The 26,124-nt window shown below is 38.5% G+C and overlaps 3 protein-coding genes across 3 annotated transcripts in view; 2 read left to right on the top strand and 1 right to left on the bottom strand.

Annotated features, from left to right (window-relative positions):
- syne1a (spectrin repeat containing, nuclear envelope 1a) overlaps positions 1 to 14,537 on the bottom strand; it is a 121,286-nt gene extending 106,749 nt beyond the window's left edge. Inside the window, exon 1 of the mRNA XM_055149308.1 lies at positions 14,145 to 14,537. Within this exon, the coding sequence (XP_055005283.1) occupies positions 14,145 to 14,211 (67 nt within the window). The 5' untranslated portion in view covers positions 14,212 to 14,537. The remainder of the gene's footprint in view (positions 1 to 14,144) is intronic.
- Positions 14,538 to 18,278: 3,741 nt separating this feature from the next.
- myct1a (myc target 1a) lies at positions 18,279 to 20,046 on the top strand. The gene is made up of 2 exons (XM_020919893.2): positions 18,279 to 18,593; positions 19,217 to 20,046. The coding sequence occupies exons 1-2, from the start codon at positions 18,539 to 18,541 to the stop codon at positions 19,762 to 19,764; spliced, it is 603 nt and encodes a 200-aa protein (XP_020775552.2). The 5' UTR covers positions 18,279 to 18,538; the 3' UTR covers positions 19,765 to 20,046.
- A 340-nt stretch (positions 20,047 to 20,386) lies between these two features.
- serac1 (serine active site containing 1) lies at positions 20,387 to 25,818 on the top strand. Its single transcript, XM_020917202.2, has 17 exons — positions 20,387 to 20,470; positions 20,713 to 20,830; positions 20,951 to 20,987; positions 21,066 to 21,208; positions 21,568 to 21,657; positions 22,430 to 22,561; positions 22,858 to 22,979; positions 23,270 to 23,398; positions 23,466 to 23,579; positions 23,658 to 23,820; positions 23,893 to 24,043; positions 24,152 to 24,293; positions 24,359 to 24,459; positions 24,576 to 24,673; positions 24,837 to 25,019; positions 25,090 to 25,233; positions 25,303 to 25,818. The coding sequence occupies exons 2-17, from the start codon at positions 20,743 to 20,745 to the stop codon at positions 25,437 to 25,439; spliced, it is 1,974 nt and encodes a 657-aa protein (XP_020772861.1). The 5' UTR covers positions 20,387 to 20,470; positions 20,713 to 20,742; the 3' UTR covers positions 25,440 to 25,818.
- Positions 25,819 to 26,124: the final 306 nt, after the last annotated feature.

Below are 26,124 nucleotides of genomic sequence, written 5' to 3'. Positions count from 1 at the left end.
CCCACTATAGATTAATCTTTTGATTGGGACCCAAGATGATCAAATATTGATGTCTGGTAATATCGGAAGAGAATGAGAAAAAGGTCTCGGTTTAATCTTAGATGGGGGCATAGAGAAAGTGTCTTGTGTGAGAGTGGTGCCAGCCTTAGACGCAGGGACAGGGTGACTTTGAAATCACATTTTTTCAGTATCACACAGGGATAGTCGCTAAAACAAGCCTAGCAGCACTGATTCAATGCAGCTTAATTCATAGTTTATTTTGTGTGTAATTAGTCTCATTACAGCCCCCCACTCAACCCCCCCAGCCCCTCATTGTGAACATGACCTTAACAAAATCATCATTATCATCATCATTACCATTATCACTTTTATGCATTGTGACAAGACCCCAAAGAGACAGCAACATTTTTAACAATATAAGAATATATGCAGTATATACAACTTGCTATGACTCCAATGTGGGATATAGACAGACAAGCCGGTGGGACAAGCCGGCAGACACAAGATGAATGAATTGCATGTAAGTCCCTATGTGCCAGCAAACAGCCACAGGGTCAAATAGAGAAAAATGTAGACATCTGCCCACTGCTCTGGGACCCAAGACCTTATCCCTGTGTGTTTGCTTCACCTGCTGCAGGCTGGAGCAACCCGCACACACACTGACACAGACTCTGCCAAAAGTGGAAACGCCCCCCTCTCCTTCCACGTCTGCCCATCTAGAGCTTTACACACCACCCCTCCCGCGGCCAAAACAATCTCGCCTGCAGAGAGGAGACTGCTGGTACCACACTGCAGTAAAACACTACTACAACTATATTTGTAACCGAAAACACTGTATGCTGTTCCACTTACCACGCAGGTAGTGATAGACTCCTGTCACCAGATTGAGGGATGTGTTATTTCTTTTCGGGGAAGATTCGCCCCCCATGCGTCGTGCCATCTTGTGCCCCAGCCTCTTCGGATCCTGTCTGCTGTCATGGGGACGTAGGGAGGACATCCACAATCTCCAATAAAAAAGCTACAGAGTTAACCTTGTCCCTGCCCTTGCTGTTTTTTAGGGAGATGTGTCTCAAAACAACTCCCCAGGGATGACAGTGTGGTGAACTGTTGCTCTGGGGAAGAAAAAAGTGTCCAAAATCTTGTAATGGTCCCGTGTCCTCCTCGCTATCCTGTCCTGCAGTGTGAGACCGCAAGCTAAGTCAGTATTTTTGCAACTGGGCTAGTGTGGTGTGAATGCTCGTGTAATGTTCGGGTTTGTTTTGTGTGTGTGTGTTAGAAGTGATAGCGTGCAGTGCGGTGCCGGCTTGCCTCAGCATCAATCTTTCTCCTCTCTCTCTCTCTCTCTCGCTCTCTTTCCCTCTCTCCCTCTCTTTCTCTCTTTCTGAACTATACTCATTCCCTCCCACGTTCTCTTGCTGGTTTCACTGACTGAGTGTAGGCTGCGGAGAACAGTCCACTTCCCACCTTACCAGACAACCAATCAGAGCGCGTGGGAAGAGTGATGTCACAGACCAAAAGGGAGTGAGTTGAAGGGGACTGTTTAGCGGGTAAGGAGGGGCGGAGGAGTGCGACTTTAGTCTGACAGCTCCGGGACAGACGTGCAGGAATTCCCTATGATTATATTACCCCCCTTGACGCGGGGAGTATGCAGCGATCCGAGGGTTTGTGGCTTTTCGACTCTGCAAAAGCCTGAAGGAGAGCAGACTATCAATGTCCCTGTTTGTTCAGCTACTGTATTGAGATCACTTTTATCTCAGCCACAGTCATATCTAGTACCGCTGTCTGTGTGCGAGTCTGCAGCCTCCAGGGTAGAGAGGCTACAATATAATGCAGTAGGTAAACATCTTTTATGAAAGGAGAAAAGAGATACACAGTGTATGTGAGGAAAGATGGTGAGACTAGGGTACAACTTGTAGTGCTGTTACTTCAAAGATTTGTGGTAGAACTGTTTTTATTTATTTTTTCTCTAGATAGGCATATCAACAAACCTAAAACACTCAATTCATGCTCCTCCAGTGACTGCCTGAGCTTCAAATATCGGTTTAGACAATTACCATGATTCATACTGATTTAAACACACTGACCAAACACTTCCATTCATTCAATTTCATTCATTGGATTTCTCAAAAGCTCAACGTTGTGCCAAAAAAATCATAATACATCTGTTGTATGAAACGTACATATTTTTGTCTAAATAATTTAGCATGGGCAGCAACAATAATGAGCGGCAGTTTCTTTCTTTAGTGCACTGCAAACCCAACACAATGGATGCTTTGTTCATCCAAACTATTGTAAATTCAACATATAAAAGACCCTCTCCAAAATCCAAGAGCCACTACAGTCACTAGGAACTGGATCAGACACAGCGTTGTATGTGTTAGTGAGCCAAAATTACCCCTAGACACCACTGCCATCAAGGCTGCAGTAAAATTACACCAAAATGCACCAGTATTTTAACACTGCCTTCCATTTTCACTTATTGTGCAGCCCAGAGACTGCAGTATTTTATAAGGATCACCTTTAAATGAATAGCCAATAACTATGCAGAATATCTCATATCAGGGTTAAAGATGATAGGGTCATTTGTCATTTGTGAGATTTTTCCATTTTGTTCTTTGGGTTTCCCTCGTAAGAGATTTAATTATGGAAGTCATCTATAACCAATGGCAGCTGTCATCCGCTATCTGTTGATAATCGCAGTACTGACGCTCTTCACATAAAAATTGGTCGATGTTTGAACCAGTGCAAGTTAACATATTCTATTTCAATGTAACTTTAAACATATGTGGATATATCATGAATGCACAAACATACACATATGAAAATGACCCAGAAATCCTACACCAGCATATCTTGCAATCCAATTCCCAAATGTAATATAGCTTTAGTTTAGATATAGGGCCCAAGATAGGGTTTAGAATAAAAGGTCTTCTGTTTATAAGCTACTTCTAATGGGACCTTTGGAGAATATTTCATAGCCACTGATACTTAAACATTTTCACTGCTGTTTTTTTTTTGCACAGCATGCCCACTTTACTATGCATGTGTATTCAGGTATTATAGATAAAGTCGTGGATTCATGCACTTTTATATTTACATATACATTGCTTTTACTGCCTCGCTCAACACTATAAAAACACAATTTTACGCTCATGGAAGGAAAATTCAGCAAACACCCCCAGCCTCTACTCAATAATAACACAAAATCACAATAGCCCGACTTCAGCGCTGCATAAACAAAAATCTATTGTTCCAGGGCTTTTCTTGCAGCTCTCGTTAGCCTCTGCAAGAACTGGGATGTTAATAATAGAGAAGAATATATCGACGGATGCTTGCATGAAAAATTTATTACAATTAAGTCCAATTCTTCAGCTTTATTATGGTGATTTTAATCTTATTTGTCCAACATTTACCAAGCGAATGTGTTAATAAAATGATACAAGGTACTTCGTCTAGATAAGAACTGTCCATGGTGCTGAATTTGTCATGTCAATGGATTTAAGTGTGGTGTTACAAAAAAATGTAGTTTAAGTCAACTCTTTTCTTTCGGATCGCATGGTGTAGATGCTCATATTATGTTCTCTGTGAGCTATTTGTTCAACAATGAGAAACAGAAAGGTCTACGGGGAGTTAAACTGTTTAGCAAAAACAACCCCAGGATGAAATCAACAGGACTGAAAGGGATCATGGGGCTTATTAGAGTTCACAATAGGAGAGAAGGAAATGGCAGAGGCAGGTGTAGCAATGCAAGGCTGATCGGAGCATTTTTCCATTCCCGGTTATGCTCCCCTGTAGGCTGTGGCCCCTCTAGAGTGCACCCATCCTGAAGGAAGAAGAGAGGGGGAAGAGGAGAGGAGAGGAGGGGGTGAGAACAAACTGAATCTCAGCTGGAGCCCCTAGCAGCGTTTCACAGCACTGGATCCTGTCTGTAGTTTAGGGGCAGGTCGTCAGGTCAAAGTCCCACTGCTTAAACACAAACTGTAAAGAGGAAGAGAGACGAGGAACAGCCCGATTTTCAACCATAAAGGCAAAAACAAACAAAGCTGTGAAAGACTACTACCAATACTTGCACTGTTGTACACTCAGCCTCAGGGTATTTGGGCTCTCAAAGGATCCTAGAATTCTCATTTAATCTCATGCAATGCCAGAGGAGACACAGCGCCTCCTTGTGGTAGATATTCAGAAATAAAGCAAGAATATGACCTTACCACCTCTTTGATGCAGGAGGCTAAATGTAATTGATAATAATAATATAGTGGCAGAGAATTGTAGAAAATTCTTTGCGCTAACACATTTTACACAATATAATGGGAAACAAATGGCTAGAAGAAGGAGGATTTTAATTTTGACTGATAAAAATGGCCTCATAATTATAGTATACGGCATAAAGACAGGCGTGGGGGACAGGTCGAGACCAGACATGGAAGAAAGAGAAAATGAACATACTCAGCACATCTCTGTAGTAAATTGGTGTCTCCCTGATGACCCCACAGTGCACTCAAGGATTTCTGATCTCTCTTAATCCATTAATGACTCCACATTTGGCAGCTGTGATTAGGCCTGGTCAGTTATGGACACACACAGTCTCTAGATAATGAGATAGGCTATACAGTAGGTGTACAGTATTAATATCGTAATGGAATAATTTAATTACATTATCAGCATATTTCAGCGTATAGTTAGCCTAATATATGAATTGTCAGATGTAGAGGAAATAACCACACATAGTAATCTTGATGACACTTAAAATTCTTTTCTACTTCATCGCAAAGAAAAAAGCAATGTTCCTTCCAATAAAAAAGAAGAAAAACACTTTTCATATACGAGATGAATTCCTAGTGCCTCAAGCCAGTACCATCAAAATGAAAATGGCTTCTGGATGGGAGCCGGAACGTCTTGATTGTAAAAACAGTGTCCAGATGACCACTGTTGAAACATTTTTCATAAAGTTAGAAGTATGTAAGTATTCGGTGGTTTCAGTCACATGACTTCTCTAGTTATATGGATGGAACTGTAGATCCAAATTCAAATATTTAATTTAAATAATTTAATAACTATGGCAACTGTCCTAATTTGGTATCACTTGAAATCCATGCTTAGAGAAGAAAAAATATATACAATGTATGTACGATAAGAAGTATAGTGTATTTTGTCAAGTAAAGCTTTTATGACTACAAACAAAATGATTTGAAAATTTACATAAATGTATATGAAACCAGACATACTTAGCTGATGCAGTAAATAAATAAAGTCATACAGGTCAGAGAATACAAGAGTCTCCTTATGAGGTGTAGCATTAATGGAACATGTCATCTTGAGCTATCATGCACTAAATGGACCAGGGCTGTGAGCTACCAGGGTGAGTACCTGGTAATTGCTCTGAATAAAACACACACATGCACAACACACACATCTCTAATCCACCACTGCTAGAGCCACACATTTGGCTTGGTTAGGGCAGGCTTCTCTGGTTTTTCACCCCTCCCCAAAAGCTTTTATGTCTGCCCCCCACCCAAAAATTCCAGCTTTTCCCTTTCACCCTGACAATTCCTAATTTAAAAAAAACCCTCTTGTGTGCACTTCCGATGGAGTGCTCGAGCTCTCATACCTCAATAACATCCTCTATCTTCACAAGCCTTGCTCATTTACACCACATTTTACCAGTCCCGACATAAGTGCTGAGGAGGAAGTCCAAATGCCACCCCATTAGCATACCTAATTACATTTCAGTAATAATGACACAGCTTTGAGGAGACTGAGAAGGCAGGAACAAGTCAATGTGATTACCAAAACAAGCCCCTTTTTCCTCTTTTCAAGCACTATCCAAAGCCTTTTGCCATGGCAGATGTGCAGAAAAGGCACTTTAGCATTGACAAAAGTGTCCAAATATCACTGCATTCAATTAGCTCCCGGGCCATTGATACACTTGTTTAAGGCAATTCAGCACCTGCAACAACTTCACACAGGAAGTAAATGAATAAGTAATTATAATGGATGGATACAGAGAACAGTGAAAACCACACAGCAAATTATCTCTCTCAAACTGCATCGATCTGATTCACATAACCACACATTAATGCTAGGGCTGCATGAGAAAAATGCATAAATGTAACAATTGTTCAACTATTGTATGTTGAATGGAGGTTATCTTTTAATAGCCTTTTGATAATAGATATGGGATACTTGAAATTGTAGTTATGAATTGTTATAATGGTATTGTTAAATCTATAAGAAACAGGCAAAATATTAGACAACCTACACTGCAACCGTGAACAACTTCAGGGCTAATGCTTCATGTGCTATGGGAATTACAGTAAATGCAACTTGCCGTGTGGGAAATTACACATGAACGGCCCCTCATGTTTTAATTTCGAGAACTGGAACTTAAATTTGATGCCCAAGTTGCCACGATGATAATAACCTTTGACCTCTCACCATGGAGGACAGCAATGAAAGAAGAAAAGGTGCGGTTTTACTTTTGTTAGTTGGTTGTTTATTATGCCTGCTTAAATATTTTGCATTTAGAAGTTTAGTGTACATTTATTCCCACTTAATTACATAAAAAGCAGTTGTTGTTTTCTTTTTTTTTTCTGAGCCATCTCTAGACTACTGTCTTCATATGAGTTTACCTGTTTGTGTATTTGTTCAGAAAAAGTGTATTTCGTTTTGCTGCAAGCACAAAAGCACTTGAACAAAATGCACTCATAATTACTACTTGCCAAGCATAACCCTGAACTAACAAATGCACAAAAAAATAAGGACTAATTATGCCCAGAACATGTTGAACTCGAAAGATAAACCTATGACCAAGACTTGACCGCATACACCAGGACTGAATCAGGTCTACAACAACAAAAGTTTGAGTCATTGTGATAGCTAATATAAGATTACAATATATCGGCAGTGTTTTCTTTGAACAGCTAATGTAATCCCTTTCTTCGGGAGGATTTGGGCCCCATTGTTAACAGCCAGACTTTTTTATCAAATGAATGCAGCAAATATGTGTTTTAGCTCCATGAACAACCCAACACGTGGCCAACACAAAGCAGCTACTTCACCAGGGGCTCCAGGGGTCATCTCCGCACCCCTTTCACTAAGAGCATTAAAGAACTCAATTTAGCTTTCAAAAATGATTTTCAGATTTCCCACTGTACTCTCCTCTGTGAAGTAAGTGCAGCACTGGGTCAGACCGTCTAAGCTCTTTATCCAGATTGACCGATGCCATGCGCTACAGAGAAGTGAAAGGACACCGTCAGCATACACAAAATAAACCTCGGTAAATGTTGCACTAAATTCAGTTATACGCTTCTTCGTTGCTGAAATATAAAAATATACTGGAACAGAGCCCGGGTGGAGTACACTGTCACTGTACACATATCCATTTAAGTGCATTTAGGCTCGTGCAGCTGCAGCCAATTACTGTCTTATAGTGACAGATGTATAACTTTCATCTAATTTTTTAACCACCTGTTCATTCAGTAATCAATCTTTTTTGTGCCAGCATTTTTCAAACATCAAAACAACAAAAAAACTTCACCAAAACACACTCATGCTTTTACTTACACTCCATTAATATCCATTTTATTAAAAAATAGTGTGTTGTTTCACCTAAGAGATTGTGTTATAGGGATTACTTCGAGTTCAACAGGACCCAGGGGGCATGCAACAGGAAATAACTTCCCCAGACACATGAAGGCAACTGTTTACAAAGAAAATATCACTGTTAAGGAGGAAGAGTAGCTCAGAGGTTACAACATTCAGTCACCAACCAGAAGGTCAGAGATTTGATTCCTGCTCAGACCAAGTTTTGTTTTTTGTCCTTAGGCAAGATTGACAAGTATGGAAAGAATGAATAATTACTATTTTGTGGCACTTGGAGAGGCCTTGTCAAGCCTGTAAAGAACAATAAAGTGTAAGGCATTATTATTATTAACTATAAGAGTTGCAAAATACTAGTTTATGTGAAAGAATTTGGATTCTCTTGTACTTGACAAAGCTTTCACTTTTACATTCTTACACTTTTTATAAAAGATAAATTAGCAATACATGACTTACACTTATAATATGATGTCATTTTGCATAGGTATAACTTTTAAACAATATTTCCATACAGGCATTATTGGATTTTGTTAAGCAGTGCCTGATGAATTCCCTTATTATTAAACAGTTAGATTAAAGCATCTCTCACAGTTCTGGTAATTACACATTGCTTTAATTATTGCAGATCTCAGCGTCATTCTCCATGTTTTATTTATTTATTTTTGTGAGCATAAACTTAATCCAACAGCAACAAAAGTTGTTCAGCTCTTTCTATCCAAAGCTCACCAAATGATGAAGTGTACAAATCCATCCCCATCAGATTAAAATAAACCTTTGATCGTCCTCTCAGGTATGCTGTTGAGCTGCTGAACTCATCACATTATCTGGCCAACTGACCCCAAAAGGTCACCACCATACCCCCATCTGTCGTCTATTAAAACCCCTTTAGAGACGAATGCAGGCCCAGGGGCACAGTGTCCTCATCCAATCCCAGAGACAGGTAAAGAAGGCACAGCGTCTGGCTGTGAGAGATAAGTGCAAGGATGAGACACTGGCATCAAATGAACTATAGACCAATGCGTGCAGGGGTCAAGGGCAGTGCTTTGAGGAATTATCTAAAGAGGCATTGTTCTGGACGTCCTACAGAAAGTATCACAGTCATCAATATGCAGGGTTCAAAAGATGCTCAATCAAAATGGAAACTTGTATTAGTGCTGATTATGAACAAAGAATATGATATTATCTGGTATGTAAAGAATATGAGTTGACCTACAAAGTAAAGAACCATGTCTAAGCAAGGTGTCCCAAAATGTTCATCTATAAATCATGTTAATTGTTCTCATGATCCTTTGTAATAAAAATATAATGAATTACTAGTTTACTCATAATGTATTTAAAGGGCCCATATTACACTATTTTCTGATCTAGATTATAATTCTCTCAAACAGATAAAACTCTGCTCCACCCTGTGATGTCATGTGGTGATACAGAAAATGCTCCACTGTGTTTTTAAACTCCATACACCATCCTTACAATGATTTTGATCATTCTGGCCATGGAATTGCCAATCTCTATTGAACTAAACGTAAAAAGTTGCTGTGTTTTTACTTGAAAACCACGACTTCATGACATCACAAGGTGAAACAGCATTTCGATCTTTGGAGATGTAGACAGACCAGTATGTTTTTGAGGAAGACATTATAACATGGCTAAAGCTCACAACAGTAAATTTTGTGTAATACAGGACCTTTAAAGCTAAGTGTTACCAAGGTCCAAGTAATGTTCAGTAGCATATAAAACCCCAATCCTACCCTGAGCAGAGGTGAATTTTACTTTCCTGTTGCAATGCAAAGAAAGCAAGAAACTGTGCAACTGAAAAAACAATTATTTGTAATATGTACCATGTCACTTTTCTGCCAGTTTACACTGGCAAATAACAAGCTGAACAAACAAAAACAAACAGAAATAAAACATTTTTCAACAACTAAAGTAATTTCTGCTTACACTTATGATTGCTATACAAAAAGAAGTGAAAAAATGAAAAGAATACGATTTTAACAATATACTAGAATAATTATTTCAAGTGATATCAGTATCACCCTGTCTGATCACATAAGGCTGCAGAGTAGGTGTCAGGGGACAGCGTCTCATTGTGTGGGCAGGACCCCTCCGGTGGCCTCATTTTGTGATGTGTCAGTCACCTCCTCTCTGAGCATCAGGTTAAAGAGATTATAATCTGATCTGTCACTGATGTGTGGCTGAAGGCTGGAAACATACAACCAGCACATTCACTCAGACACATTTATCAAACACAATGTACTGAAACAGAGGCAGAACCAGACATTACCCATAAGCCTGTGGGGCAGACAGGGCAAGTTCTGGATGTCATGTGCACCAATCGCTATGGCAACAGCTCATAAACATTGGTAAAGATGAAATGAGGAAGTGATAAAAACAGTGTTGCAGCTCAATAATGCTGTAGTGGTCTAGGCTTGTTGATATATACAGTCACTAAAAAAAACCAACATGCCACAAAATGTCTTGACTTTTGTAGAGCTCTAGTTTTGACCAGTGAGTCCAGAATATAGTATTGCTTTAGAAGTCATTATTAAGTATAAACTTCTGATAATTTGAAGAAGGGGTAAAAATTTACCTGTTGAAGCATTCTACAATTTTATCAGTTTGTTCCCACATCAAAAATATGCCTGTAGAGGTTTTAGATGTCACCCATGCATTTGTATTTTGTATTTTAGCAGTGTCTACAAAGCCCTATTCGAACTCTCCTCATGTTCAGCTGTAAGAATCTGGGCAATGCTCAAGCCTATGACATTAGTCCATAAATATACAAAAGCATGATGCAAAAGTAGTTGTAGTTTAATTAGTGGAATCCACACTGATTGTAAAGTGATATCACTTTGAAGGGGGAGTGATTAACGCAATGAGCAAACATGTTGTTTTTGGTGAATATAGCATTTTCAAAACAATAAAAAATAACATGATTATCTAAAATGTTATGCATTATCAATTAATACACCACAGAAGTAAAATACCTACTCTTTATATTTATCCTTATGAGTTATGAGTTCTTAGAATTTAGTCATTTCTTGCATGATAAAATATTACATTTGCTAGTACAGCCACATTGCCATATATTGCACCGTACTTTTATAAAGTAAACCCGTGTTCCCTCACTCTCAGCACAGAAGTAATGGCTTTGTGTAAATGGTCAGACAGCTTTACTGGACTGGGTTTATCTCTGTTTCTCCACTTACAAATATCTTTCTCCTGGTGGCAGCATTTGAGAGAGTAAAAATTACCCATAGAACAATTTTCACAGTAAGAATTAGCTTAAAATGGAAAGCATGGCTATACCCTTAACCAGCAATAATGTATGCTGTGAGTGAAAAACATGGTGAGTGAAAAAAGTCCCAGGTGGGCCAATTTTAACATTCCACTTGCAGCCAGAGTCAAAGCTCCAGCAGTCTGAAAGCTCATTGTACTTTATCGTTTATAAATAATCCAAATGCTGTCTGTCAAATTGTTATGACAGTATTCAGTGTTCACCATAGTGGTAACTGACATATGCTTCCTCTAATTTAGTGCAGCTCAAATTGCAGCTATTTTGAAGAGTTTGCTTCCATGTGGTGGAGTGTGGTATCCAGTGCTGCAGAGGATAAATGGCATTGTCAGATCTAAACAGGAGGCTGGCATGGCTCAAGGTGACCGTCTGCTTGGGCCTGAGCTGGACCAGAATGTGGCCCCTGGCAACAGGATGCCACTCTGGCCCTGTGCCAACTTGGAGAGGGGTCCCACCAGCGATCGCACACATTAGAACTGGTGTATGGGCTCCCTCTGTTTGTCCTGTCTGCTGTCTCTGCTCTCTTTGTAGCTTAGACACACCTATCGTCAAGCATACAACTTAACTGTTCACAGTCTAATATGCAAATAAATAAAACCTTTTTGAATATGATTTGCAAATGGCATTTAAAACAGGTATAAAGCCTTAACAAATATGTATTGTTTGCTAACATCAAGAATCACAATATTGTATATGCCATGCATTAAGTTAAATATGACTTTTGGCATTTAGATTTACATTTGAGCATAGGTTAACTCAGATTCTCAAACCTATACAATATTTTTTCAATATGTTATTATAAGAACATACATTATATAGTTGGGTTTTAGAGGCAGACCACTGACTGATATATCAAGCTGAGTTGAATATATTCTCTACTAAATATGAGCAAACATGTGGGTAAAAATGCTGATCTGCAAGATGCCTGCAGACAGAACACTATTCTTGGTCCCTGTTTCACCTCAATATCTTTTATATGCAGACAGACATCACTCTTTCTAAAAGCAACTGGTCTTTCACCTCTTATTTGCCTGAGGTGCCTGCTCCACTCAATTCAAAAATCCTCCATCCCACGCATTGAAAACCCCACCAGGTGCTCTCTGTACACAATAAGTCGGAAAAACCCCAGGTGTAGGCGGCGTAGTTGTGCGCCTCTAACACCTACGCACCGCAAAAACAGGTGAGGAAAACCCAGTCCGGCAAAGAGCTCTCATTAACGAGTGACAACAAACGGGCAAATTCCACAGCATATGGACTGGTTCAATCTGGGATGGGTTTCAAAGTGGCTGCACCATTCATTGCCATATGGTGTCACTAATTGCTGTTTTTCTCAGGCACACCAAAAAGCATAAGAAAAGAACTAAAAAAATCATGATTTAAAAATGGGTACTAGTTTTGATGTGGTATTGCTAGCCAGAGGGGACCTTATTCCGTATAATTCAAAAACAGTGACTCTATTTAGGGTGTAATGTTTGAAAGTAATCAGGCTTCAAATTATGGACAAATGGCATCAGATTAGATTTAACAGCTAAGTAATGGAAAATTGGGTTGCATCGAGCTAGGAAAAAATAGCAGTTAAAAGCTATCCACTTAAAACATTCTTATGATGAGAAGCAGTTAACCAGAATGATTGAATTTACATCACTTGGGATTGTCACTTGGGACAATCCCTATACAAACATCACAGTAACACATGTTTAGTGTATGTTCCAGCTATGTTCAGGGCTGTTTCATGTTAATAGAAACATTAGCTTTCATACTCACGACCCTCAAGTCTTGATTCACCACAAGTGGTTTTGTGCTAGTCTCCCGGGACTGCAGGCCAGGGCAAATAAAGGATCAAATGAAATGTCACTTCAAATTAGATTCAGCGTGGCCCTGTAAATAAGCTAATGCAATCATCTGAACAGAAAGGAATCAGATGTAGTTCAGGTGTCCAACACTGCAACATGTGGGGAGGGTAGATGCATTCAGGATTAATTTATACAGCAAAAATGGGTAAGAATATTAAAGCCGCATTATGCAAAAAATTTAATTATCTACTTTATATTTATAAAATTTCTATGTATGTATACATGCAAAAGTTTGTATCAAACTTGAATATATTGTGCAGTCAAAAGCATTTACAAAGGTTCCACTTTTTAGAGACAGTAATATTCAAACAGAAGATTAAAAGTATTCCAATCAACATAGTGGCTGAAGTGAAAGCACTGGCTGTGAGAAGCTTGTCTCCAAATTTGGGTAAATACAAGCTCATCCATCAGTATTGTCTCCCTCTGCACTGCCTCGAGCTAAGTGTCTAAATTTAGATCAATGGCAGCGAGCGGTCGGGATCCAAAGAGAGCACTCACACCTGCACAGCCTGATGCAGAGCAGTCACATGGCTCTGACGCTGCGCTCGCACAGAAACTGCCACCTCAGACACCGCACACAGAGCGGCCATATTGGATCTACGCTCTCATATCACCTGACTCACCAGCTGCACTTTGCATACTAATCAGCTACACTTGCTGATTATAAAGTGGATGCTGCAGGGGAGTTGACTCTGTTAGGTCACTTGACATCTATAAGGCAAATAGGTAGCACTCATATCCTATGCAAAAAGAAAGGAAAGATATGGTCAAAGTTGTTAAGTTATGTTTGTGTGTCAGAGCATTCTGTGCTAAGTACTAGTTTAATGCCTGATTGAAGAAAACAGAAGTCTATTTAATAAGTTAATATCCCAGTCCTCTTCTTTCGCATTAGTATACTGACACCTACTGCAGTATTGACTGACTTGCATCCTCAAGTCTATAAGCATCAGAGCATGACAAAAATGCACCATCAGCTGTATGTAATACTGTATATAGAAATTGGTTCATTGTGTTTAACAATGCCCTCTTTAGAAAACTTGCCTAGTGGACAAATTGCCAGGCAACCAAATGTTCAAACTCTTCCACAACTATGTGCAAAGACACTGCTGTATTCATATTCATCACATGGTCTCAAACAATTCCTGATTGAACAGAATGCACAACTAGCAACTTAATGTTAAACACTGCATACTTGTTAACACATTTGTCTCATGTGACATTGCAGATGCCACCCAGCTTCGATCCTATTACACCATTGATTGCACTTTCACAGTTGATTAAAGCATAATAAATCAGAAAAGCAATTTGCAATTTTCAGTGGTTGTTTTGCTGTGTCATGCTAGAGTCAGGTCACCTCTAAGTCTAAAAATGTGAGTATGCACTTTAAGTCTTACCTTGAAGCCTCTGCATTACATTGGCAATGTGCCGGGGAGAGTGACCATAGTGTCTTGGAGATGCCATGACGATGTCCAGACAGAGGTCAACAAAGTCACGTCCAAACTCCAGTACATCAAATCCGCAGTGCTCCCATCTTCAAATCTGCATCCATTTAATCTATTCACAGGTAGCACTAGCTGTTACATGAGCTGGTGGTACAAGTGACTATGTCCATGTTGTTGTTGTGTTTCTCAAGTCATCCCTGTTGCAGTCTGTAGCGGTCTGCACTCACAGCTCCTCCCCTGGCAATGAGGTAAGTGCGTTTATCTGTGTGTGTGTATGTGGGAGGACATTTGTGTGAATCAGCCCCTCCTGCTCCTGAGTCTGATCTCACTGCTTCCTGGTCCACATGCACCATCCAATCAGAGAGATTGGTGTGTCCATCGGTGCGGCATCTGCACCAATAGGACTTCAGATGTAAAGCCAGGTCTGCTGAGCTGCAAGACAGGTGCGCAGTACAAAATGGTTGAGAAGTATTTGTTGGATACTCACAAAATAAGTTTAAATTATGTAAATACATAGTTTAATGTGTAAAAAAATGATTACTGGCAATTAATGCATTACCTTGAAGTTAAGTTAGTTGGTAGCTAAGTTACATATTATTGTCCCTAAATGGCAATTTGTCCTCTGTAACCCTGTCAATAGGCCTGGGGACCCTTACACACATCTTAAGATTGTGTAAGGGTCTTGCCATGGTCAAGTGTGCCTAGTTGGAGGATTATTCTATTGTACATGTGCTAGATTACTATCTTCAAACTATCAGTATTGTCAGTTACACATATCTATATAAATATATCTGCAAATATCCTGTATTCGGTTTGGGCGGTTCCAAACCTAGATAGATAAAAGAGAAACAGACTTTACTGTAAGCCCAACAAACCAACTGTCAGGAATTACCTCATATTTATTATGACAATTCACGAGTTGATTAGTGGCCCTATTATTCAGTCGAGCCTGATTTACTCTCCTATTGACTGTTTATTGACCGTTGTTTAAATTTACCTCCTACCACATCCTCTTTACCTGCAGCTCTGATTAGATGGAGCAATCAATCTTGTGCAATGACATCTATCAGCTTCAAATATAGTGCAGTTTAGAAAATATGCTGATGTCTGCAAGTTTTGAACCTAAATATATCAATATATCAAAAAATGGCAACAATAAATCTACAAACCTTCACTGTAAACTAGGCCATAGTAGATCAATTCAATGTAGGCGAGAGGTGAGATGGAGCAGTGGACGCAAAGCACTTATCGCGAGGTGTAATCCCATTAGACAAGTCCTTTTATCATCATCTCCAGAGAGCTCTTAGACGAACTGGAGGAAGACGTCCGGCCACTCTGTCATTCATTGAAATGAGAAATGGAACACTGGGAATGAGAAATATAAAGGTGATAAATGATGTCTGCTGTCCATTGGTACTCAATACTGAATAGAAACGTACTGGGTTTAGTTAACTGAGATTATGATAATGGACAAAATCTGCTTTTACTTAATTAATGTAATGGCTTCATGCAAATGCACTAACAGGTAAATTAAAGCTTGGCGGAGCATTTTATGTGCTATTGCATTAAAAGTATTATGACCTTTGACCTTTCCGCTATTTGAAGGGCTTTAGAAGAGGTTTTAGATGCATTTTCATTTTGGCATCAGGAAACCATTAAGCAATGTTTTGACATCCTATCCTCAAGCATTTATCCAGGTTTATGATTAGATTTAGTTTTAAATGTTATCAAATAAAAGAGAGTTTAAAATATAAGGAAAGATACTTCACATTGCATACATTGCTATGCTGGCCTGATAACGTGAATATGCATATTTAAATCAGTTCAAGTACATATCTAGTTTTGCATTTTAATGGATATTGAAAATCCATTCAGTTGAGCCTTAATATTGTGCTAAATAAAATACACTGGAGAGTTTATGAATAATTAAAGAAATAAATTATTAAATCTAAAACAAATGATTTAGTCCTACATGCCACAAGTTATGCAGGCTTAAATATGACTCTCTCTTTACACTATAGTACATATTTAGAAGTTCCAGTACATCCTAACCAAGAGCCTGACTTGCCAATACAGTTATTTAAACAGGCCTGCTCTTCTGACTACTGCAGCAGCATGGACTGCTGATCCGGACATTTTCCGATGCTGTTAGCTCGGACCGAGGTCACCCCTACGGTTCAAAGAAGTCCCCGAGGACCAAACACATTCAGCAAAAGAAAGTGGAGACATGCCGCAGTGAAAAGTGAAAGAGGTGAGGGAGACAAAGCATGTGGGTCAATGGAGACTGCACCCAGTAGCACCGTTACAATTCATTTCTTATCTAATCTTTGCACAGGCAGAGAGCATATACAGGTGGTGCAAAGTGGTAATCCTCCTTCTACACAGTCAGCATGTTTGCAAAATCTCAGAGAAGACTGTTGTAAACCCACAAAATAACAAAATCAACCAACTTCTGCAGAGCATGTTGTGCATAGATAGATAGACCTGAAATGTAAAAGAAGTGGCCAAGTTGAGCACTCTAAGCATGACTGGTAAAACGCTATGTTAATCTTGCCAAAAATAATTCTTGCGTAATAGTTGTTGTTAATAATGTTAAAACAATACATTAATCTAAGTGGTAATACTGGAGTTATCATTATCAATAATCTAAGCAACAGCTCCATCTTGTGGTGAGTAAGAGTACCTGGAAATCTGATTTAGAATTTGATGTTAATGGACAAAACATTTTATAACCTGCATAATTATGTATTTTCAAAGGATTGACTTAGTAATAAAAAAAATATCTATGGGAGTGGCACACAAATGTGTCACATCATGACAGCATCAAAATGAAGTCTTTGTAAAAGAAGGAAGATGAAGATTACTGAAGTGAGACTGCTCTTAACACTAAAAAATAAGTACCATAAGCATGGTATCTGTAAACTGATGTGTCTAGAAAAAAAAGTTTCTCTAAATCATTCATAATTTGTTATCTTATAACAGCATATCATTACTGAAATGATATTTTCAAGAAAGATATGCTGTAGATATTTGTGGAGTCCATATAACATAACTATGGAATTTTATTTAGTTAAAACAAAATCCAATGACGTAGTCCAATGTCCTCACCAGTGACCTTTCTCTTGACAGCATGTGCACTCTTAGACTGATTGTTGTGTTTTTGTTGGATATACAGGCAGGTTTCACAGCTACTTTAACAATCAAAGGAAATGTTAGTAGGGTCAGTAAGGACAGAGATATTATGTTTGTCATTTTATATGACATGCTATACTTGCTTTTAGTAACATATTGAATAGCATAAAATTGACTAAACAGTGGTACGGACAAGTCATGGTCAAATGTATACATTTAAATTTAAAACCAACAGTATTGTACAGTTCTAAGCATTATGGCTCTAGGTACTAGGTACTAACTAGGTACTAAGTGTTAAAGTAGTTAAGGTAAATCAAAACGTGGACTTCAAAAGTGGGCTGAGTACCAGAAATAATATCTTGAACAGACTTTGAGAAGGACTAAACTTATACTTGATGCTGCTGTGGTTGCATACCAGTACTGAATGAATATCCATATCCTTCCTTGCAGACCAAAAATGATGACATTGCACATCAGATTCACTGTAAGGCAGAATACACAACACTTTAAAACCACAAAAAATATCAAACCATAGTTTTATCCAAAGGAAACTACTGGTCCTCAGGCAAAGTATATGGAAAAAGTAAGGGAAGATTCTTAGAGAATCACCGTATTGTTTATTGTTTTAATGTTTTAGGCTATTGGGCCTATTTTAATATTTTCCTCTCAAGACCAAAAACAGCTGGTTTAGCCGATCGTATGAGATGCCTGTGGTCTCTGTGGTATAAGTACAAGTAGGAGCATCTTAAATATTCACTAATGTTAGATCCAGATGACATATGGTTTAGAGTCATTTGTTTTGTTGGTTTCAGTAACATAAACTATTAGGTAAAAGATAAACTGGGGTCCCGTACTGGGTGATTTATCAACTCCAAAGGAAATAATGGCTAAGGATGTGATTTTAGCAACACCCTTTAGTTACCCCACCTCCAGGATCTCTGTCTCAAATAGATAAGCCACTCCTGTGGCCGTATTTCCAAGCCGGAAATGTGACAGTGTGGTTTTCCAACTTCCACAAAGGATTGTCTCTCTGTCCAGCACATTTCTTTTGGTCGGAGGCTCCTTAAGAGGGACTTGGAGAGCATACGCAAGACCAGGAAAATCCATCAGATGTTTAAAGCGACGCATGCTTTTTTCAAAGGAGAAATGAGAAGTTGGGAGAGGAAAAGCAGGCTATAAAAACTGTCTTCTTCTCTGACACAGGCAACCAAGTCATGGCAGAGAACAACACAAATATCTTTCTGGAAATACTTCAGTCTTATGATGCAGGTGAGTTTTTGACTTTTTCTTGTGGTTTTCGTTTTAGAATCAAGATATGTCCTTCTGGGAATACAAGCTTTAATTATGGCTAATTAAATGCAATTAGTATTCTGCATTATAAGAAACAAGATATGTTTCTGAACAAGATTTCAAATGCACAAATGCTTTTGTTAACTTACAACCCTTAAAACTACAACATAGTTGTGGTGTTATAGAAGGAAAATGTGTTTGTTTTTGTTGGCGTGAGGCCATATGGGTTTGTTCTAACTGTTGCATTCTTGTCTTGCTTTTCAATAAACTTATTGGCACTGGTTCTTCCTAAAAAAGAAACTGTATCTGTGAGTAATGCACAGATGAAATAGTTTGTTCCCTCTGTAATGTTTTGGCACTTATTTTTAGCACTGTAAAAGAGGAAATGGTGTTATTAGGGACTTGTTCCATGTCAAAAGCAATGTTCTAAAAAAATTCTCCCCAAAGACTTACAAAAAAGAATTGCTGTGGACTGAATTCTACTACAAAGATTTTAGTTACATGCATTTTAGTTGAATATCTCTTGTGTTGTCATGCTGACCACTGCCTATTGATGATTAAGTATTATTTTTTTGTAATAATTTCTTTTGTTGTTTTCATAGTGCCTCTGATTATTGCTTTCTGTGTGTCGGTGGCTGTGGGTCTAGTCTTGGGTGCTGTGATCTATGTGCTCCTAACCTGGATGTCACGGCGCAAGGCGGGCTCTGCAAGCATCACACGACGTACCTCTCGCAAATCCCGCACCTCTTCACGCTCGCGCCCCAATTTCAAACGCAACAACAGCTATGATCGCCGCAGTAACAACAACTTACTGGGAGCTGCCTTTAGCTTCCAACGCCAAAGCTCTTTCCCTGATCAAATGGACCCACTGGGGTACAAATCCAGTTTTAGAGGATCTACATTCCACCCTTTGCTCCATTGCAGCCAAATTGCAAGAGAGGCAGAGGAGGGGAGCCAGTGTTCACTTCCACGTACCCCAGCTTTGACCTCCTCCACAGGGACAGCTCAAGCCTCTGGGCAGGTGGCTGTTGATCCGTCCAGACCTGAGTCTTTTTGGGGAAACACAAGTCTGAGAGGTTTCCATGTTACGCAAACACCACCTCCAGCTTATGAGAGCATCATACGAGCTTATCAGGAGACAAGCACCTGAGGAGATAGAGCAGAGAAAGAAATGGTTATGGGACATTTACACTATATGCATTTATTGAATTAACTGTGTTCTGTAATGTACAATGTTGGAAGTTATTTATGTTAAGAAAAGTTGGTGAATTTTTTTGTCATATAATTTAAGAATCATGTGACAGATCCTACATCATCCTATATAAGCGTAAAAATTATGTGCAAATATTATGAGTGCAGCCGCTATTAAGTATGATGTACATAATGATTGCTTGATAAATGATGTTTAGGCTGTTTGGTCAATAAAGGTTGTTTTGCAAAGTATGACATAACAAAGTGCGTTTTCACATTTGGAATAAGGCTCGTGGAAGTATTTCTTATTAATTCATAATATATAGATATCCATGGTATGGCTGAAATAATTTTACAGTTAAATCAGGATCAGTATTTACAGCATTAAAACTGTTTTGTCTGATCAGTTATTGTTTTAAGTACTCACTCTTCGAAGACACTGTGAAGTTGGAGAGATGTACGTTGATCACACACACACATATTTACAAGAGTCTTTTTTTTTTTTTTTTTTTTTGTAAAAAAAAAAAAAAAAAAAAAAAAAAAGAAAAGAGGAGGAGGCGGTGGCACATTTCGTGACGTATTATTTGTGAGACAACTTTCTTCCGGGTCGACTTCGGCGCTGCTACTGGAAAAACAGACTTTTAATTGTCGTTCATTCTTAAAAGGTAAAATATGACACATGGATACGACAACATAAATATAGAAGATCTGCTGTGATCATTGCTGTGGTTGACATGCTGTTGGTGAAGATTGTAGGTGGCTTAAATAGGATACAACACAAATATTTAGCAGTGTAACAGCTAGCGTTAGGTTAACACAGAACCCGGTTTGTACGTGGATCTGTTAAAATACCGGGTTTGTAAGATCGTAAGGTTGTCAAATCTAGTTAACCATGGATATTTTTCAGGCCTCATGTCCTTGTGCATGCCAACGAAGGATGTCTTTTGCAGCACTGCGTTTGATTCACTGTCGAAAGCTGAGTTCAACAACGAAGTCTGAAGTGTTTCAGTGGAGAAGCTTGATAAGTGAGTCATAAAATATGCTATTATGCTACTTTCATGTTTTATTTTGTTTTTTTAATATCAAAGATAAGTCAATGATAATGTAATAATATTAATAATATTGGCCAACATTTTTTATTTCAGGAAAAATAGCCAAAGTAACAGGTGCAGTTGTCCTAGGGTAAGGTGCAGTCAAAACATGTAACCTACACTAAAATGTAGTTTTACTTAAGTTATTAAGTTAGTTTTCTTTACACAGTGGCTGTCTCTTCATCACATATGAAGTGGCCGCTTTGGACAAAGCTGTAACTATTGACACAAGTGCTATCATCAAAGAGAAGTACAAATCTTATATTTATCTTAAAGGAGTCTCCTCAGAAGAAAAAGACAACTTCACTGCAGGCAAGTGTTCACTGTGTAGGTGCTTCTAATAGATTCATTTGAATAATTTTATCTCATGTAATTTGTTATGTTTAAATGTGAATCATTAATTGTTCACTGCAGTTACTTTTAAATAGTTGTGATTATATAATGGGCAACAAAGTGTTATATTTATGATGCCACTATAGTCCAGATTGTTCTTAGACTATGGGGGCGAACTATAGTCTCCTATATTTAAAAAAGCCTGAATGTTTGCTTGTAAATACCTGGGTGTTTAGTTTCCCTGTGTTGCCACTCTATTCCTATCTATACTTTGATAATGCTTTCCTAGGATGTGAACTGGTTTAATATTTTAATGTTTCAATATAATATTGTTCCAGAACTTACACAAAAAGCAAGAAAGGAGCTACATAAAGCAGCAAGGCGTTTTTTGGAAGTATCGTCTTGGCTCTTTCAACATTCTCTTGATGGTAAACTCTTGATTTGATTTTGACCATAAAACCTGTTAACTGCTAGCTTCTTCGATGGAATAGAGTGAACAGTTTGTAGCTCGGTGTTTAAAGGAAACACCTGTCTACATATACACATCCTGTTTTTTCTGGCACCACCACAGTGTCTCTGTGATTTTGTCAATTCTAGTAGACTGCAAATCACAAATCACACTGTGTTCCAGTGTACTGGAAATTCTCCACTGTGTTTTTTAAACTTCATACACCTTCACTAGAACATTTGGATAATTTCAGTTTTGGAATTGTCAGTCTCTACTGAACAAAAGGCAAAAGGTAGCTGTTAACTTGAAAACTACAACTACATGACATCACAATGTGGAACAGTGCATTTTGAGCTTTGGAGATGTAGACCTACTAATTATGTAGGAGGATTACTCAACAGAACTCTAGATATGTTTTTTACGAGTTGAACATTATAGAGTTAACAACTTTATACCATGGTTTAAAGATCACAAGAGTCCATTTTACATCATATAGGACCTTTAACCATGGGCTTTTAATGATTAAAGCTTCCGTGGTGATAAGTCAATGCATGGAACCAGAAGGTTTTATGACTCAGCAGTTATTGTTTAAGAGTGGCATTCCTTTATGCACCTCTTGTACCAGATGTGGCGTACTGTAGTTTAATTTACAAATGCAAATTATCACATTTATGTAGTGCATTTCTACTCTTGAGGCAAAAAGGTGTAATACGAGTTGTCACCCATTACTCTCCCACCTTTTATATAAACAGAGCATTTTCGCCATGTGGATGCTGACCCACATGAGGTGGCGTTATGGGTCCTCCTGAAAAAGACAAAGTCGGCCAACAAGGCTGTTCGTCTGCAGGCTGTTCAGGAACTTGGGGAAAATCACAACTGGCAGGGTAACATTATATTTCTTTGTTCAGTGCCTAGTAGAGGTGGGCAATATTGACAAAATGTGTGCAATCACAATGCATAGATTATAGAATCTATCAGAAATGTTCTAAAACGTCGCTGTCAAATGTTATGGTTGCGGTTAATGTATCACGCAAATATTACTCTAAAACTGAATAGAAATATGCAGAAAAATCTAATTTATATGAAACATTACACCACACATTTTTCAACATATATCTCCCACCTCTTGCTTACAGTGTAAACCTGTCTTTAAATGTTATAGATTTGATTCTTATTTCAGATTATCAGTATCAAACAGCAGCTCAGGTCATAGACCAACGAACAGCAGTGGGTCTGGCCAGGACTCCTCAAGTTGACCTGCGCTTTTTCAGGCCACCACCAGCACTTTTAAACCCTCAGGATGTATGTATCACAGCCTTTTTGCTATGACCTTTTTTTTTTTTTTTACTTTGAATTACTTTATTACTTTATGCCATTGGTGAGGCTAGACCTTTCTTCAATGTATGTGATTGCAGCAAACTAATCTTCATATGAATCCTGCTCATCTTAATTCTTTTTTCTCTAGCTCTAAATGCGAAGGGAGAAGAGTTTTTGTGATTTGCTACTTGATAATACCATTTTTCCCAGTGTCTGCTTTATGGCAATTTACATTAGTGTTGTAATAATCTTTTTCATTTTATCTGTTTATATAGGATGTGTCAGCAGAGGATGGACTGAGACAGCTGTTGGGCTCTCTACCTCAGTCAGAAGTGGACAAATGTGTTCAGTACTTCACTTCTCTGGCTTTGCGGGAGAGCACTCAATCTTTGGCAGCACAACGGGTAGATGAGTGTTTTAAACTGTGTTGGTCTTTTTAATCCGGATTAAATGGTACGTACAATATTACAGGGAGGGCTATGGTGTTTTGGTGGTAATGGACTGCCCTATGCCCAAAGCCTGACTTCAGTCCCTTCTGAAAAGGTGGAGTCCTTTTGTTTACAAGCTCTGGTGCAACACTCAAAGGTACATTCTTGTTATGTTATTTGATCATTGCCAGTTGGATCTGGTTGAAGTATTGGTACTTTAGTTTTCTTGTTATAGGTCCAGAGTCACTGTGATCCTATTGTAAAAAACGGGGGCCTGCATCTGCTTCAGAAGATTTTCCAGCTTCGTAACGATTCACTTAAAATTCAAAGAAATATTGTTCGCATCATAGGAAATCTGGCAATTAATGAGAATCTTCACCAAGCCATTGTACAGTCTGGTAGGCCTGGAATAATTACTTTGATTTTGTAGTGTAGTATGTTTTGATCATCTTAGACTTGTATACCTTTAGGGTGGGTGTCTGTCTTGGCTGAGATGGTGCAGTCTCCTCATGTCATGCAAGCCTCACATGCAGCTCGTGCTCTGGCCAATTTGGATAGGGAAACAGTTATGGAGAAATACCAGGATGGGATATATATTCTCCATCCTCAAACACGCGGCAAGTAGGAAAGCAGTTAGCTCTGTTGTAACAATAATGTATACAATGTGGATATACGACCTTTTATTTTAAATTTAGTTCAGCCATTTCATAATCTATTATCTATTTCCAGTCAGACTATCAAAGCAGATGTGCTCTTCATTCATGGGATTTTAGGAGCAGCCTTTAAAACATGGCGACAGAAAGATCGCAGTAACTCATCTGAGGAAGACGAAATGGAGCATAGAAATGATTACACAGAGTGCTGGCCCAAGGTATGCCTTTTACTTAGAAGAAAAAAAAATATTTTTATATGATAATTAATACTATTTTGATAAAGTCTTGGCTGGCAGTGGATTGTCCTAATATTAGAGTGTTATCTGTGGAATATGACACTCATCTCAGTGACTGGATGTCCAAGTGCCCTGCTGAGAATCAGAGGTGAGCCCTCAACTTTTCTCTTGTAAATCATGTTTTTAATGGGCCTATTGATTTATTTCACATTGCCATATTTTACTGTTGTAATACATAATAATTTCTCTCATTCATCACTTTAGAAAATCATTAGCCTACAGAAGCCAAGAACTGCTGAAGAAGTTGCAGCAGGCTGGGGTTGGACAAAGACCAGTGGTCTGGGTCGCACACAGTATGGGGGGTATTTATCTACTCTTATTTGCTTTTACTAAATTTAAAAATAATGTCTGTATTGATATACTGTTGAACCCATTCACTCTGTGTGTATTATCTAAGCCTATTGATTGTTTAAATATCAACTATACTTGTGTCATTTAACTAATTTCTTAACCTTTTATCTTCAGGGCTACTTGTCAAGAAAATGCTCCTTGATGCTGCAGAAGACCCAAACATGCAAAAGTTGCTAAAAAACACCAAAGGAATTTTATTTTATAGTGTCCCTCATCGTGGCACCTACATGGCTGAGTACTCGGTGAATGTCAGATATCTGCTGTTCCCTTCAATAGAAGTCAGGGAGCTATGCAGAGGTCAGTGAAAAGATAAAATGTTTTCAAAGAAATGGTCCGAAACTAATGCACTGTTGTTTTGTACTTTAAGACTCTCCAGCACTCCGTAACCTTAATGAGGGCTTTTTGGACATAGTCAAAGAAAAAGACATTAAAGTTCTTAGTTTTGCTGAGACACTTTCTACAAACATTGGCCCTATGATCAAAATATTGGTGGTGCCAACTCAATCAGCAGGTACAGCCTTAAAAACAAGTCTTGGTGGAAGTGAAAATTTTGGTTGTAATTATTATTTTACATGTTTAGATCTTGGCATTGGAGAGCTCATTGAGGTGGATGTAGATCATCTAAACATCTGTAAGCCAGAGAAGAAGAACTCCTTTCTGTACAGACGAAGCCTCCAGTTTATTCAGGAAGCACTGCACAAATACATCAACTCCTAACATGAAGGGCATTAACGAAACCAGTTTGCCTGAAGCAGGGGAAGCTCTATGCCCCAAACCACAGTAACCTGCCGTTTGGGCTGTGCATATAAATGTCTGACTAGTACTACATATGTATGTGTGTAAGTTCTACTGTAAATACTAAACCTAACCTACTTGGGGTGCTTTTCAACTAAGATGCCATTTTCTTGGTGTATGAACAGCTGGTCCCCTTTATTGTATAGCCAATTGATTGCAGATCTTAACCCTCGTTTTAAATGGTTGACTTTTGCAACTGCTTTATTTATTTTGTCAGAGAATATCATGTCATTGAGAATATATGTAAATGAGTAGTTATGTGAGTCACTTTATGACTCTAAATAAAACTATCCTAAATAAATGTCTGTTTGCACTTAATAATGCTCACCTTAACAGTGCACTATGTAGGTTTTGGTTGGTGGCCTGTCACCTGCTTTTTTCTATGGATATGTTGCTGTTCTGCCTGGAATGTTCTACGATATGGCATTCAACAACTCTGACTTACATTTATTAAATTACAGAAGGTTATATTAATTACATTACATTACATTTATATAGTGCTTTTCAAGACACCCAAAGCGCTTTACAGTTCATTGTTCATTCACTACTATTGTAACCACAGCTGCCTTGGTGCAGACTTGACAGAAGTGGCTGCAAATCTGTGCCA

This window comes from Boleophthalmus pectinirostris, unplaced genomic scaffold (genome assembly GCF_026225935.1).
Source record: "Boleophthalmus pectinirostris isolate CB_2022bp ecotype Guang Dong unplaced genomic scaffold, ASM2622593v1 HiC_scaffold_13, whole genome shotgun sequence".
NCBI lineage: Eukaryota > Metazoa > Chordata > Actinopteri > Gobiiformes > Gobiidae > Boleophthalmus > Boleophthalmus pectinirostris.
This window is presented reverse-complemented; position numbering and strand designations above follow the sequence as displayed.